The following is a 16,841-nucleotide window of genomic DNA, read 5'->3' as shown; positions in this document are numbered from 1 at the left end:
TTTTAACTTTTTTTAAAGCACCACATTAATAACCAAAACAGTATAATACAACAATTCTGTCTATGAAGCTTCCATGATAAGATCATAATTATACTGAATACTGTTTTCATAAACATTTCAAATTTTAAAAAGTCATGTTCATTATATATATGTATAATTGACATATTCCAGCATGATCTTATCTTAACTTCATATACGGTAGTATTGTTTTAGCATAAACCTTGCCAAAACAATAAATATATAAGTTACCAAGTATATGCAATTAAAGGTTTACAAATGTACGAGATGGATATAATCATACAATATTCAGTAAACACACATAGTTAATATAAACTGTATAATTGACATAACATATTACAGCATGAACTTATCTTAACTTCATATAGAATTGTTTAAGCATAAACATGGCCAAAATATATGTGTTATCAAGTAAATGTAATTTAAGGTTTACAAATGTACTAGATGGATTTAATCATACAATATGCATTTAACAGACATAGTTAATATATAATGTACAATTGACATAACATATTACAGCATGAACTTATCTTAACTTCATATAGAATTGATCAAGCATAAATATGGCCAAAATAGATTTGTTATTAGTACATGTAAATTGTATGTTTACAAATATACTAGAATTATAAAATCTATATTCCAAGCCAAAACAAACATGTTTGATGCAGGCGTTCATAAGACATAACAAATCTAAGCATAAAATAAACATAAACATTCATATATCTAGTTAAGAATTATGTAATAACATCTTCATGTAATTATATGTTTACTTATATACCAGATGAATTTACTCTACATATACATTTAAAGTTTAAAGGCACATTTGTGTTTTCTAATGTTGTAATAATATATTTAGAAAAAGTGCTATTCTTATCACCTGCCAAAAAATTGAGATTGTTAATAGAGATGCAAAATGTAAAAAAAAAAATGTAATTTGACTTCCATATATAATACTTATTCACCATACTTGTACTGGTTGCTAAAATGCAAAAGAAACACAAGTTGGCTTAGATATATGGCCAATGAAAAAAGTTAAGGACGCCAAAAATATAAACTTTTGAAAAATAATATACGGCATTTTTTAAGCTTAATGGGCCTTAAAATCAAACATGAATAAATGCAAAACAAACAAAGGATGGCTGTGCTATATGGACAATGAAAACCTCTTTGAACAGAAAACAATTAAGCTTTTGAAAAATAAAAGGGAGTGCATTTTTTAAGGCTTAATGGGCCTTTACAGCAAACGGGTATAACAGTTTAAATTGTACGTATAGTCACATGTCACAAAACCTTTCTTTATATAAAATAATATTATCTTACTTTCATCAAAGGATTGCAATAGCATGTAACTATACAACAAACATTTATTAACATGAAATAATATGTTTACATTATGTACTATATACATTCAATCAGAATTTCATGTAAGAAACACATTCAATCAGAATTTCATGTAAGAAACACATTCAATCAGAATTTCATGTAAGAAACACATTCAATCAGAATTTCATGTAAGAAACACATTTAATCAGAATTTCATGTAACAAACACATTCAATCAGAATTTCATGTAACAAACACATTCAATCAGAATTTCATGTAAGAAACACATTCAATCAGAATTTCATGTAACAAACACATTCACTCAGAATTTCATGTAACAAACACATTCAATCAGAATTTCATGTAACAAACAGACAAGTGTAACATATGTTTATATATAACATATCTTAATATTGGTGTATAATAACATCAGCAAGTATAACAAGAGGGCCATGATGGCCCTGAGGTCGCTCACCTGTATATAGCACCCCCCGCACCCATAAGAAGATGTTTCATGCTAAACATCTAAGCTCTAGCTCATTGGGCTTTTTAAAAAAAGTTTTTACTAAACACATATAATTAAAAACAATGACACCCCTGGGGCGGGGCCAGTTTTGACCCCAGGGCTTTTATTTGAACAAACTTTGTAGACACTTACTAGAAGATGTTTCATGCTTAATATCTAAACTCTAGCTATTTGGGTTTTTTCAAAGAAGATTTTAAGTTTTTCTTTTACACATATAAGGAAAATCAATGACCCCCTGGGCGGGTCCAATTTTGACCCCGGCGCTTTTATTTGAACGAACTTTGTAGACACTCACTAGAAGATGTTTCATGCTTAATATCTAAACTCTAGCTATTTGGTTTTTTTCAAAGAAGATTTTTTAAGTTTTTGCTATACACATATAAGCAAAATCAATGACCCCCGGGGCGGGGCCAATTTTGACCCCAGGGCTTTTATTTGAACAAACTTGGTAGACACCTATTAGAACATGTTTGATGCTAAATTTCTGAGCCCTAGCTCTTTGAGTTCTTTAAAAGAAGATTTTTTAAGTTTTAACTATATGCATATAGGGAAAATCAATGACCCCCTGGGGCTGGGCCAATTTTGACCCCAGGGCTTTTATTTGAACAAACATGGTAGACACCCATAAGAAGATGTTTCATGCTAATCATCTAAGCTCTAGCTCATTGGGCTTTTTAAAAGAAGTTTTTTTAAGTTTTTACTATACACATATAGTTAAAAACAATGACACCCCTGGGGCGGGGCCAGGTTTGACCCCAGGGCTTTTATTTGAACAAACTTTGTAGACACTTACTAGAAGATGTTTCATGCTTAATATCTTAACTCTAGCTATTTGGGTTTTTTCAAAGAAGATTTTAAGTTCTTGCTATACACATATAAGGAAAATCAATGACCCCCATGGCGGGGCCAATTTTGACCCCAGGTCTTTTATTTGAACAAACTTTGTAGACACTCACTAGAAGATGTTTCATGCTGAATATCTAAACTCTAGCTATTTGGGTTTTTTTCAAAGAAGATTTTTTAAGTTTTTGCTAAACACATATAAGGAATCAATGACCCCCGGGCGGGGCCAATTTTGACCCCAGGGCTTTTATTTGAACAAACTTTGTAGACACCTATTAGAACATGTTTGATGCTAAATATCTTAGCTCTAGCTCTTTGAGTTCTTCAAAAGAAGATTTTTAAGTTTTTACTATATGCATATAGGGAAAATCAATGACCCCCTTGGGCGGGGCCAATTTTGACCCCAGGGCTTTTATTTGAACAAACATGGTAGACACCCATAAGAAGATGTTTCATGCTAATCATCTAAGCTCTAGCTCATTGGGCTTTTTAAAAGAAGTTTTTTTAAGTTTTTACTATACACATATAGTTAAAAACAATGACACCCCTGGGGCGGGGCCAGTTTTGACCCCAGGGCTTTTATTTGAACAAACTTTGTAGACACTTACTAGAAGATGTTTCATGCTTAATATCTTAATTCTAGCTATTTGGGTTTTTTCAAAGAAGATTTTAAGTTCTTGCTATACACATATAAGGAAAATCAATGACCCCATGGCGGGGCCAATTTTGACCCCAGGTCTTTTATTTGAACAAACTTTGTAGACACTCACTAGAAAATGTTTCATGCTTAATATCTAAACTCTAGCTATTTGGGTTTTTTTCAAAGAAGATTTTTTAAGTTTTTGCTAAACACATATAAGGAAAATCAATGACCCCCGGGGCGGGGCCAATTTTGACCCCAGGGCTTTTATTTGAACAAACTTTGTAGACACCTATTAAAACATGTTTGATGCTAAATATCTTAGCTCTAGCTCTTTGAGTTCTTCAAAAGAAGATTTTTAAGTTTTTACTTTATGCATTTAGGGAAAATCAATGACCCCCTTGGGCGGGGCCAATTTTAACCCCAGGGCTTTTATTTGAACAAACTTGGTAGACACTCATTAGAAAATGTTTCATGCTAAATATCTTAGCTCTAACTCTTTGGGTTCTTTAAAAGAAGATTTTTTAAGTTTTTACTATATGCATATAGGGAAAATAAATAACCCCCTGGGGCGGGGCCAATTTTGACCCCAGGGCTTTTATTTGAACAAACTTGGTAGACACTCACTAGAAGATGTTTCATGCCAAATATCTAAGCTCTAGCTTTTAGGGTTTTTTAAAAGAAGATATTTAAAGTTTTTTCTTTCGGCTGCACAAAACATACCGTTAATAAGATGTAGTTATATCATTACTTTCTAAAAGTGTTAAATCTTTATTTTAGCATTGTCCGAACCCATGGCTTCTGATTTGGCTGAACTACATTCATCACAAATGAAGTGTTTACATAACAAGAATGCATTGGTTACCCAGGATGCATTTTTAGACACAAGATTACAACATAACTTTTGAGTAATTTCATGTAATATATATTTTACAATACATGTAAACTAACATATCATAGTTATGTTAACATCAGCAGAAATATAACTTATGTATACCTGTAATGTTATAATGTCTTGGTACTAAATTGTTTCATTAAAAAAATCTAATTCAACAGTTACAGAAATAAAACCCCCATCCTATCATGTCAAAAAATCAGGACAATATATTTCTGAACATGTCAAAAGTCATCAGTGGAGTCCCTTTAACTTTACAATTACACATGAATTAGAGTAATACTGACTAACAGTATTAATTTGTAAACTTTTATCGTTTTGCATAATTGTAATATTTATCACTTTTTCAATCTTAACAATATAAAACAATCAAAGAAGGAATCTCTAAAATATAACATGTAAATGGTCCTCACCTCAATGAATAAAACAATTATGTATACAATTTAGTTGTCCTATATATCATCTAACAGGTATTCATATATAAAATATGTTCTATATATCATCTAACACGTATTCATATATAAAATATGTCTTATATATCATCTAACACGTATTCATATATAAAATATGTCCTATATATCATCTAACAGGTATTCATATATACCATTTACTATTCCTCTATAATAGCTGTTAGCATAATTATAACCCTATATATCATATCATTGGTAATAATATATACCATTCCCCTGTCATCATATATACTGCCCCCCTGTCCTATATCATATATATGGTATTTATATAATCCATTCCCTTGTTCTACATGTTGTTCTATATATCATATAACTGGTATTTATACTTACCATTCACTTATCCTATACATCATATAAGTGGTATTAATATATAACCATTCACTTTTCCTACATCATATAACTTGTATTGATATATACCATTCCCTTGACATATTCATCATATACCATTCCCTTATCCTATCATATATTACATCATATAACTGGTATTTGAATGTTATAATAATTTTTTACTTTTTCTGACCTTGTACATTATGATATTTGAATGTTATATACATGTATTAATCTTTTACTTCGTCTGACCTTGTACAATAAACATCTGTGGTATGATATTTCCAATAAATTTACTAATACATTAATTTATTTACTTTTTTATTTACATATTTATTTATGTTTTTATTTTTTGGACATTACTTTTTTTCAAATCAGTTACATTTCTTTCAAAATATATAACTGATCTTTAAAAAAACCTTTACCTTTATTAAGATCAATATATTTATAATATTTAACTGCATTTCTTTCATTTATTTATTTATTAACACAATTTGAATATTATTTTCTTCAATTTCAATATAATAAATACATTTTGTTACATTGACCAGAGATTAGTATTTAATGGACTGTTTATGATGATTGTTTACTATTATATTAAGATCACTTTTTTAATTAAAATATTAAAACAAAACAAATTTACTGTTTGAGACATGAAAGTTTTTAGTCTGAACACTATGTTAAGTGCATGCATTCTATCTCACTATGTTAAAAATTCAAACATTTTTTTTTGTAAAATAGGTAAAAAAAAACATTAATTTCAAACACTATGTAACTAAATGATTACTTTATGAAAAGTTAAATGCATGTACCCTCTCTGATCAAATTTCGAATATTTTTTTTTGTTGAAATAATAGGCAACAATTGAGTTCAATTATTGTAACTACATGGATACTTTATCTCTTTTTTGTTGTTGAAAATTTAAAGGCATGTATCCTCTGTTTTTTTTGTGAAAATGAAAAAAAAAATTATCCAAATTTATGTCTTTGAACATGCAATAATTTACTTTAACCACAATATTAAATACATGTATCCTATATCACTTTTTTGTTGAAAAGACAAACCAATAAGCATTATCACGTTTAACATGAAATAACTGATTCTTATCTATTACATACTGGTTTGCATCATATTCCTTCCATACTATAACTCGTCGTGGTAATCTCATTCTATACTTATGATCATCAAACTCCTCACCATCTCCTGATATATAACAGCGCCCTACATACACATCTACAGTATGAGGAATGTGAGGAAGACTATCAACAAACTTCTGCCATGTTGTCCAACTCATTAAGACAGAATAAAGCTCAATGTACTTTACACTCTTCATCTCTAAAGGAAACTGTATTATATTGTCAGTTAACCTACACCGCAATAACTCAAGTTTACTGAGATTGTGTAACAATGGTAATACTGAGACTAGTCTCTTTGTTATGTTGGTATGATATAATTGAGATTTATTGTTATAATCTCCATACAATAAAAGTTCTTTTAATTTGTAAGATTTTTTAATAATATCAAATATTTTCCCATAATTACTATCTTTCAATTCACCGAAGATAAATATTTGAAGGTTTGTAGTATCAGCATCTGTCACACTAACAGTATTATACAAATGAAGGTACTGAAGTTGTTGATGTTTTGATAAATTTACGTCATGCTGCTTCATACACTCACATTTAACATTAGAAAGATGTATTTGCTCAAAATGACTGGTTCTCAGAAGAAAATTACAAAATGTAGTAGTATCATCATGACTTATTGTTACACTACTCATACATAGTGCTACAAGATTGATCATATTAGGTAGGATACTAACAACTGTTGTACACACTTGGTAATACTCGTCAGTGTCAGGTTCATCAACAGATAGAGATTTTAATGTTAAAGTGTTTACTTTAATTGTCTCACAAACATTATAGTTTATCTCATCAATCCTCTGTTTATCACTTTCTAACTTTGGTAATTTTCTTTTATGTATTATTGCAATTTTTTCAAGACGATGAAACATTGGTAAATATTTTGTAAATTTAAAATTTCGTGTGTCGATGTTAACTACACGAATAGACAGAACTGAGTCAGGAACAATTTGTTTCTGATCAATACCTGTACAAACAATATCACAATCCACACTTTTACCAATTAACAAATCTCCTATATAAAATACAGGATTATTTCCCATACTACATGCTGCATTTAATTGTCCCATTGACTCAAACATAAGCTTTTGAATATCAGTAATACATCTATGATCCCTACAAATGTTACTTCTTATTGTTCTCCTGTATTCCTGAACACGAGAGTCTTCTGACACAGTATCATATATGTATTTTGAAACATGAGTTGCTAATCTTGGTTCTAGACCAGATAGCATAATGATAACATTTGACTGCTCTAATATGTCATTTACTGTTGAACATTTCTGAAATACCTCATAAATAAACTTCTTGGCTAATTCATCATTTCCAGTACTATCTGATGAATACATTTTTGCATTGAAATTGATGCCAATATACACTGCAGCCAGAAATTCTTGCATTGATTTGTGAATAAAAGAGAACAATGAGCTTGGTGGTTCTGATACAGATAAACTTGGACATTCATCTTCTGAAATTATTCCAAGTTTCAGGCAATTTTCTCTTACTTCATCTGATATATCTAGTTCAACAAACATACAAATGTCAAATGTCAAGGATTTATCCTTCGGACAATTAAAAAGTGTCTCATAAGCCAATTTTGACACTTCGTAAATGAAATGGTTGTTTAATCTTAATTTGGTTCTTCCAGATAAATAATGAGGGAGGTTTACTTTCTGTGTACCCTTTATGAGTCGAGTACTTGTTCCTGTAGTTTTCATGTCATTCCATGTAAAGAATAATTCTAACATGCCAGTGTAGATGGCACATCTTGACGTTTTATCTAGTTTACCATCAAACCATAGACATATCAGTTGTTGAAGCATAATTGGTACCTGTTTTAAACTTTTCAGAGACTTTTCATTCAGCTTTTTCCTACAATCTCTAGGTTCTTTATTAGCATGTCTGCTAACATTTAATTGTAAAACAGTCCTATCTACCATTTCCGTTTCACATCTAAAATCAAACCCTTTCAGTTTCAGTGATTGTTCCATCTCTTCATCGCTTGATGTTAATGTATGAAATTTCCATGGTCGTGAGGTAGTTACTATAGTGTATTCCTTAAAGATGCTATGTTCTGGGACATTTTCAGAGGACCATTCATCCAAGCCATCAAGCAAAATTATAACTCTAGAGGATTCTTTTTCAAGAAATGTATCTAACATTTTCATTTGATAACGTTTATAAAGCATATCATCTATAGTGTCAATATTTCGATACTGTCTAAGAGAGATGTAAAATACAAAATCAAATTTCTTCATCTCTTTTACACCATTAAATTTTAGTTCATAATTTTTGCTATCATATTTAGAGGCATCACTGTCGATAGCAGAGTCTGTTAAGTCAGTATCAGAGTCGTCACTATCGGATTCGGAGTCATTTAAGATATCATCAGAGTCCTCATTGTGGGATTCGGAGTGTATTAAATTGTTATCCTGAATGTCATCACTGTCACTTCCATTTTCCTTAATGCCACCCACATGTTTTTCATCTCCTCCTTTCTCATTAACACATTGATGTGTCTTACTGCACTCTTCGTTTTCAATGTCTGCATTATGTATCCCCTTTACCTCTTCATTTACAATGTCACTTCCCATTTTTTCATGTTCTTCAAAATCACCTCTGTGTATCTCTTTGCCATCTTCAAATTCATCGACACCTCCAGCTCCATGTGTTTTATTTCCTTCATTATCACTTCCTTGTTCCTCAGTGCCACATTCATTTTCATTGACACCTCCTTGATTTTCATCGTCACCTTCATGTTTTTCACTGTCACCTTCAAGTTTACTACTGCCATCTTCATTTTCATTGCAAGCTCCATGTTTTTTACCGTCACCTCCATGTTTTTCACTGTTGCCTTCAGTTTTACCATTGCCATCTTCATTTTCATTGCCAGCTCCATGTTCCTCATTGTGTGCCAAACACCAACAGTTGACCAGATATTTACAAAAACTAGTTTTTCCTGACCCTGCATCTCCTAGAACATATACAGATTTTTGGGGGACTCCGTTCTTTGTGAAGATTTCTGACATTGTTTCAACCTCCACCTCCTTTGTCTCCCCCTTTTCTCCTTTTATTTTCCTCGTTATTTTGGGTCTAATATAAATCTCATTAAAGGTACATTTTTCACTTTTTGGTTGTAAAGGTGATGTAGGAACTTGCAGCAGGGTTTTGTGATACTGTTCTATCAGATTTTTCCGCCATTCTGTAATGATAATGATAATAAGAAATCCAATTGTTAAGGACAAATCAATGAGTTAATGATACAGAAAATTAGTATGGACCTGCATGGACAGATTATCACAGACCCAAAACACGTATTGTGCAAAATAAAAGACAACAGTTATATTTAGGCACACATGCAAGGAATATCAGTCAGCCAGTTTTTAAATAAAATTATCTTTTTCTGTTTATATATACTTAACTTTACTTGTCAATCTAATGATTTCTACTTTGTTTAAAATATGAAAACAAATATCATCAAAGAAAAGCATTGCATTCATTAAATGCATAAGCCTATTAGTAACACAACCACAAAGTTTATATTCGAGTCTTAATAATTTCAAGAGAATTGAAAATTGAAACTCATTTTGTATGAAGACACATTCCAAATTAAAAACATTTTTGCTTTGGATTTTTGCGGGCCCAAATGGGATTTTCCCGTGTATGTATGCAAGTGTGCTTTATTTCGCAGACTGCAGTATATAACATACCTGATTTAGCCTTTAAAAATCCTGCATAAAATACCTAATTTAGTCTTTTAATTTATTATAAAAGAGCGATCAGTGATCACATGTGTCGCCTCCTGATGGCCAATTTCATGTTGGGACAAGTTTTGTGACAGACGGACAGACAGACGGACAGTGCACAACTAGACTTGGTACTGAACATTCCTGTAACGTATGGATGAAATTACACCCGTAGTATAAGAGGAGTAGTCTGGAACAGCTTTGGTGTATCTGGCAACACACAGAAAAAACACCTTTATATCAAAGGGCCTTAACTCGGCTAAAAATCTTCAACCGGAAAACCCGTGCAATATGCGCAAGGATTTGAGCTACAGATCAATCCTGTAAAGATTCATTGTATTTGAATTAGTGGTATAAGAGGGGTATTCCGGACAAACTTTAAAAATAAAAATTATTAAAGGGCCATAACTCTGGCAACTAGAACTCTGCAAGTCGGATGTGTCGCCTTGTGAAAAATTTAGTTGAGGAGAAATGGCCAGGACTAAAATGAAATATGAAAAATAACAAAGGGCAAATAACTAAAAAAATAATAAGTGCAGATCAGCAGTTTCTGTGCACTGCACTTCTTATCAATAAGATCTATCATTCTATGATGTTTCAAGTCCATAGCTTTCATACTTGAGGAGAAATGACCAGGACAAAAATAAAGTAAGAAAATCAACAAAGGGCAATAACTCAAAAAATAAGAAATGCAGAGTATCAGTTCTTATGCACTGCACTTTTTCTTAATGAGATCTATCATCCTATGAAGTTCCAAGTCCATAACTTAATTAACAAAGGGCCATAACTCAAAAATTAAGAAATGCAGAGTACCTATTCTTGTGCACTGCACTTTTTCTTAATGAGATCTATCATCCTATGAAGTTTCAAGTCCATAGCTTTTTAGTTGAAGAGAAATTAAATTAAAACAAAATTAAAGTATGAAAATTAACAAATGGCAAAAACTCAAAAAAAGAACTGCAGAGTACCGGTCTTTGTGCACTGCACTTTGGGTTATTGAAAGAAGTATGCATACCAAGTTTGAAGTCAATCAGACTTATAGTGACTGAGTTATGCTCCAGACAAGCTTTAGGGGACGCCGACGACGACGCCGACGCCGACATCGACACAGAAAAAAACACCTTTATATCAAAGTGCCATAACTCGGCTAAAAATCATTCAACCAGAAAACCTGTGCAATATGCGCAAGGACTTGAGCTACAGATCAATCCTGTAAAGTTTCATTTAATATTGCATTAGTGGTATAAGAGAAGTAGTCCGGACAAACTTTAAAAATAAAAATTATTAAAGGGTCATAACTCTGACAAAAATCATTGAACCGGAAAATGCTGACAATATGCACAACTACACTTCCTGTAAAGTTTAGATGAAATTGCACCAGTAGTTTATGAGGAGTAGTCCAGACAAGTTTTGTGACGGAAGGACAGACGGACAGACAGACGACGGAAAAATGATCCCTATATGTCGCCACTACTCAGTAGAGGCGACACAATAACATACTTTCTTTAGCCTTTTTCATATAATATTTAACATCTTTAACATTCCTGATTAAGTTTTTTCATATTTATAATATAACATACCTGATTAATTCGTTTTATATTTTATATAACATACCGGATTTAGCCTTTTTATATTGTATATAACATACTTGATAAAGCCTTTTTATTATCACATACCTGATCTAGCCTTTTCAAATTCTGTACAACATACCTGATTTAACCTTTTCATATTCTATATAAAGTACCTGATTTCACCCTTTCATATTCAATTACACATACCTTTTCATTTTCTATATAACATACCTGATTTCGCCTTTTCATATTTTAACTGTTTTTGTTGAGGAGAATCTTCTACCTTGAGTCTTTCTATCTCCTACAATATAAATAATAATAGAAATAATTGTGTTTTATATAGTAAATATCTATTGTATATAGTAATATTGATATTTTTACTCTCATTAACAGTGTCCCAATACAATGTATATCTAAACAAGAGGGCCAGGATGGCCTTGAAATTGCTTACTTTTATTAAGAGTCTATAGTCCATTTTTATTTATGCTACCTTTACCCCATTGATACACCCCTGCTCGGGAATTGCGCTCATATTGCATGTGCCGATAAATGACGCCAAACCGTATGCGCTGACCGCTTAAAAGAGTAACGTCACTTGTCCTATGTTTTGTAGTATAACGTTAAGTAGTTTTTGAATAGACGTATAAACCAGACACAACGTGTTTGTACATTATTAATCGTAGTATAATACCCTAATCCGACATTGGTGCCGTGGAACTAAAACATGAAGATAGAATAAATTTTGCCGATCAGTCAGAGGAAGGGACAGCGAAGATGTAATCGAAAATTAAAGCTTGAAACGGAATTGAAGAGCGAAAGAATAACTCATTCAACTGATAAGGATTTAACGCAATTCTTTTGAAGCCATAATCAGTGGAAAGCAGAGCAAAATTAATTCCTTAAAACCGAAAAGAATTATACAATTGACGGAAAGTAACGGAAAATATCGAGGAGGAAATAATAAGCAGTGAAGAATAATGGATTGACGCTGGAAAAAAAGGTGAGAGAACTTCAAGCCCCTAGTTAGCAAAAGCAACTTTAACCCGCAAAATCCAGATGGAGGACAGAAGGGTGGTTCTTCCAATCGAAAAATAATTACGTAAATTAATGGAAACGGGTTTCCCCTTTGCAAAATTTTTAAAGTCCCATTTCTTTCAAATACGCCCGTTTTAAATCAGAGCCCTCCGGGAAATTTTAATCGCACCTGAATTTTAGGGGGTGACATTTTTCCAAAATGGCAAAGTTTTGGGATGTTTTTGTTTTCCTCTGTTCTTTAAAAACCCAAAATCTTAAAAGAAGAAACAAAAATTTTAATTTTTTTGAAGCCCAAAACAAAGAAAGACAGTGCGGCTAAAGTTTTTTTCCAAAGGGAAATTTACCTTTGCAAATTACATTAAAAGAAAGTCGATTTACTAAAGGGGAAAAGGTTTTGGACAGATTTCATAAAATCATTCATCCCTATTTTAACGGGCGGTTACTAAACCTCCCCACCCCCGAGAATACCCCTACACATTTAATGGGGAAAAACTTTTCGACAAAATTAGAAGCTTATATTCGCGGATTGGAATCGCTAGGTCCCAGTGTCAAAATTACGTACGGAAACTCTTTTAGTACCAGTCATTATAGACAAACTTCCGGCAGAAATTCGCAAGAGTTTAGCACGAGAAAATGGCAAAGCGATAAGTGGTCATTAGAAAGTTTAACGAAAAGCGTTATATCGTGAACTGAAATATCATGGAGGCCGGACAGACTACAGATGATTTAGCTGGTTATTAGAACTACAGCGTCGTTTTTTTCACGGGCGCTAGACGGAAACCGGAAGCCGGAAGTCACGTGATACACAGACGGATGCACAAAACGCTTTTTTTGATCAGAGGGAAATTGTAATTTACTGCAATGAAAATCACCATGCTAACGGATTGCACAAAGTTAATTGATGTGAGGGTTAAAAAGGACATAATAAGAAAGAAGCATTTATGTTTTAATTGTTTGAAAAATCACCAAGTAATTAACTGCCGATCACACTTCAGATGCTTGAAATGTAAAAGAAAACACCATACTAGTATATGTGAAAATTGTCCAGATTCAAGGCCGAAAATAAATACTTGCCCGACAAACCTACCTCCAACCGGAAGTGATACCTCCACTCAAATACAGGCAACAGTTTTACACTCAAGATCCGAAACCCGACCAGACGTTTTATTAAAAACAGCTGTCGCTCAAGTATGTTCTGAGACACAGTTCGCGCAGGCAAACATTCTTTTTGATGAAGGGGCACAGCGATCCTTTATTTCTGAAAAACTAACCCCAAAAGTTTAAAAGGGTTCCCACCCAGGGGTTGGAAAAGCATTTTGCCAAAAAGTTTGGCAGCTTTTTTGGAAAAATTCACGAAGAAAAGGGACTTTTTAAAAACCACTACGACCATATATCTAAACCTTGACCCGATGCAGGTGAAAAAAATTTTCCCCGGGAAAAGTTATGATGCCCCCACAATCCCCCGCCCCCACAAGGGCAAAAATTCCCCCAGCCCCGTGAGTCCTTTTTACCCCAAACCTAAAAAAATTAAAAAATTAGCACACCCCAGCCCATAAATGAAAAACATTTTTGGAAAAAAATTCCTTTAAATTGGGAGGGAACCCTGCCCCAAAAAACTGGAATACCCAAAAAAAAACAAAAAAAACGTTTTCCGGGGAAAATGGTCCTACAGAAAATTTTATTTCTATTTTTTGGAAAACTTCCCGGGCCCCCCTTTTCCCCGGTTCCCCAACCCGCATGGACCAAGGAATCAAAAGTTTTTTTATTTTATAAATGTAATAAAAGAAAACAAAATTTTGACAGTTTTTGGAAAATTTTGAGCCCCCAAAGGAAAAATAAACCCCCCCCAAAAAGCGTTTTATACTGGCCCACATTAAAAGAAAAACCCAAAAAAAAACTTTTGGTAAAGTTTACAGAGGGTAAAATTTAAACCCAAACCCCCCAGGGAAAGGGGAAAATAAGGGAACCCCTCCCCCGGACAAATTACACAACCCCCAAAAAAGAAAAAAACCAAAAACCCTTTGATTAAACCCCCTCGCCGAGCCCCAAAAGTATCTTAAAAAGAAAATACGCAGAATAATACAAAAAAAGGGAAAAAAAACGGGGTTTTCCCATAGAAAAAGTTTGACGATAAACGAGGAAATATGGGACCCAAGGGGGTTATATACCCCATCTTTTCCCAAGTAAAAGAAAAAATTCAATTTAACGACCTTTCGATTGTTGGTATGGGACTGGCAGTTGCCCGTCAGCCTTAATTTAAACCTATTTTTGGAAAACGACTCCCTTGAAAATTCTACCCCACCCATTAATGAAGTTTTTAATCACAAACTTTAATGGTCCGGGTTTAAAGACTTGAGAAAAATATGCAATCTTTCAACCCTTGACATAGAAAAAAGGCCCCTTTCTCCAAATGTACCGGATTACATAAAGATTGACAGAGAACGGTAAACCAAGATTCCCCTTTTTGGTTGAAAAGCAACCCGGATAATGCTGAACAGCCCGCTAACAACTATTAGATTTAAATCAGTCCCTATTTGGTGGGCAAACATGCCATATGAGCCGCCAAATTCCCGACACCCCGGTTTTATTTCAAGTTCTTATTTGCAGTCAGGTCTTTGAGTTGCTACATTTGAAACATTTAAAGTTTTATGGAAAAACTTGCCAATTGAAGCCTTGATCAGCCAAAATGAAGTCTTTTTAAAACTTGCTTTCATGCGACCACATGTGTTAAACCAAATTTTGTCCTTACGCGACAAAATGTACCCCCCCGCCCAACAAAAGATATTTTTCCTATATATATTTAATGTAATTTTAAAGGGACCTTTTTGGCCTCAAACACTATCGGCTACAGCACATGATAATTAATCTTTTCATCAAACAACCACTTTTAAATGTAAAACACGGATTTTACTGCCAGACATATTCTAAAGTGCTTCCTACTTGTCAAATGTTTGTGTTTTTAGTTGAAAGCCGCCTCGTGATTTTCAACAAATGTCAAAGCAATCAATAACAAAAAATATATAAATGTGAGGAAAGAAACCGTATTTCCCAAAACAGTTTTAAGGCGTATTGCAAATCAGTTTAATTAAATAGGGTGTAACATGTATAATCGAATATAATCGAATTTAGAACAATACAACACCCTAAAAACCTTTTACTGAGTTTTGTGTTTTACCCCTTTCCACTTTTTGGGAATTTTTTTGCCCTCTTTAAAAATAAACATTAAAAATTTTAAAAAAATCAGCAATTAAAATCAGTTACAGTCAAGGTATTTTTGTTTTCTTTTAAACAAATTTACCACAGAAAACATTTCACAAATTAAATTTTATTCCCGGGGGGCCCCAAGGGGAAAAGAAAAGTAATATGTGCTTAAAAAATTTTGAAAAAATTTTTCCAAACATTTTTGGGGAAATTTTTTATCAAAGCTTTTTTTGTCAATAAAAATCAGAAATTTTATTTTTTTTTTTAAAACTCTAAATGGTTTAAATAACAGTGTTATAATTTTTTAAAACTTTTTATAAAATAAAATTTGGAAAAAATTTTCCCCCCCCGGGGGAAAAAGATGACACCTTTTTGAACACGACACATTGTCTTGATGTGGTAGACATTTGTGCCAAGTTATTTTAAAATCCCTCAATGTATGACAAAGTTACAGTCCGGACACAAATGAAGTGGGGACGCACAGACGATCGGACGTGGTTGTATTGGAATACATGTACTGGTATATCAACTTGAAACAAACAAAAGAAATACATTTTTTACCTGTTTTTGCTCTGTTATAACTGCCTCAAGTTCAGTAAACTTTCTTTTCTGTTCTTTCCTAGCCTCAAGTTGTTCCTCTTTTTCTTTTGTCAACTGTCTTTCAAGTTCAATTAATTTATTTTTGAGCTCCTCATATTCCTCTTTAGTTGCAGCATTTTCGGTAAATTCCCGCATTTTTGTCATTTCATCTTTGATTTGTTTTAAAATTTCTTCAGAGCATTCAGTAGTAATAACGAAGTCTTTTTGCTTTAGCTTATAAAAAAATGTTCCATTTTCGTTTAGTGATAAAAATGTAGCTACATGTATAATGCAGAAATAAAACAAAAAAAATGAATTGCATCTTTACTGTGAAAGAATAAAATCAGCAGTAGCTTTTCTGATTAAATGTATAACATATAAAAAAGTATCATATAATATGATTTATAATACGTGTACTCACTCTTCTATACAACAAACTATATATAAGGTCAAACTTTATATTAAAATTACCACAATTGGTTTTTTATTTTAATTTTCATAATTTTTCTGAGAGCTTCAAAAATCT

At 32.5% G+C, this 16,841-nt stretch overlaps 1 protein-coding gene across 2 annotated transcripts in view; it reads right to left on the bottom strand.

The window, feature by feature from the left end:
• Window positions 1-5,153: 5,153 nt before the first annotated feature.
• The window catches only part of LOC132719252 (uncharacterized), a 65,618-nt gene continuing 53,930 nt past the window's right edge, over window positions 5,154-16,841 (bottom strand). The window contains exons 1-3 of one of the 2 annotated variants that reach the window (XM_060703017.1): window positions 16,298-16,543; window positions 11,732-11,801; window positions 5,154-9,385 (exon numbers count right to left, since the gene is read on the bottom strand). In XM_060703017.1, coding sequence (XP_060559000.1) covers window positions 6,081-9,385; window positions 11,732-11,801; window positions 16,298-16,480 — 3,558 coding nt within the window. In that variant the 5' untranslated portion in view covers window positions 16,481-16,543 and the 3' untranslated portion in view covers window positions 5,154-6,080. Of the gene's footprint in view, window positions 9,386-11,731; window positions 11,802-16,297; window positions 16,544-16,841 lie in introns of those variants that run through there. The other variant, XM_060703016.1, reaches the window with a different exon arrangement.

This window comes from Ruditapes philippinarum, unplaced genomic scaffold, assembly GCF_026571515.1.
Source record: "Ruditapes philippinarum isolate M1 unplaced genomic scaffold, ASM2657151v2 ctg3024_1_1_1_1, whole genome shotgun sequence".
NCBI classification, from domain to species: Eukaryota; Metazoa; Mollusca; class Bivalvia; order Venerida; family Veneridae; genus Ruditapes; species Ruditapes philippinarum.
The sequence above is the reverse complement of the archived record's forward strand: the minus strand, read 5'-3'. Positions and strand labels throughout refer to the sequence as shown.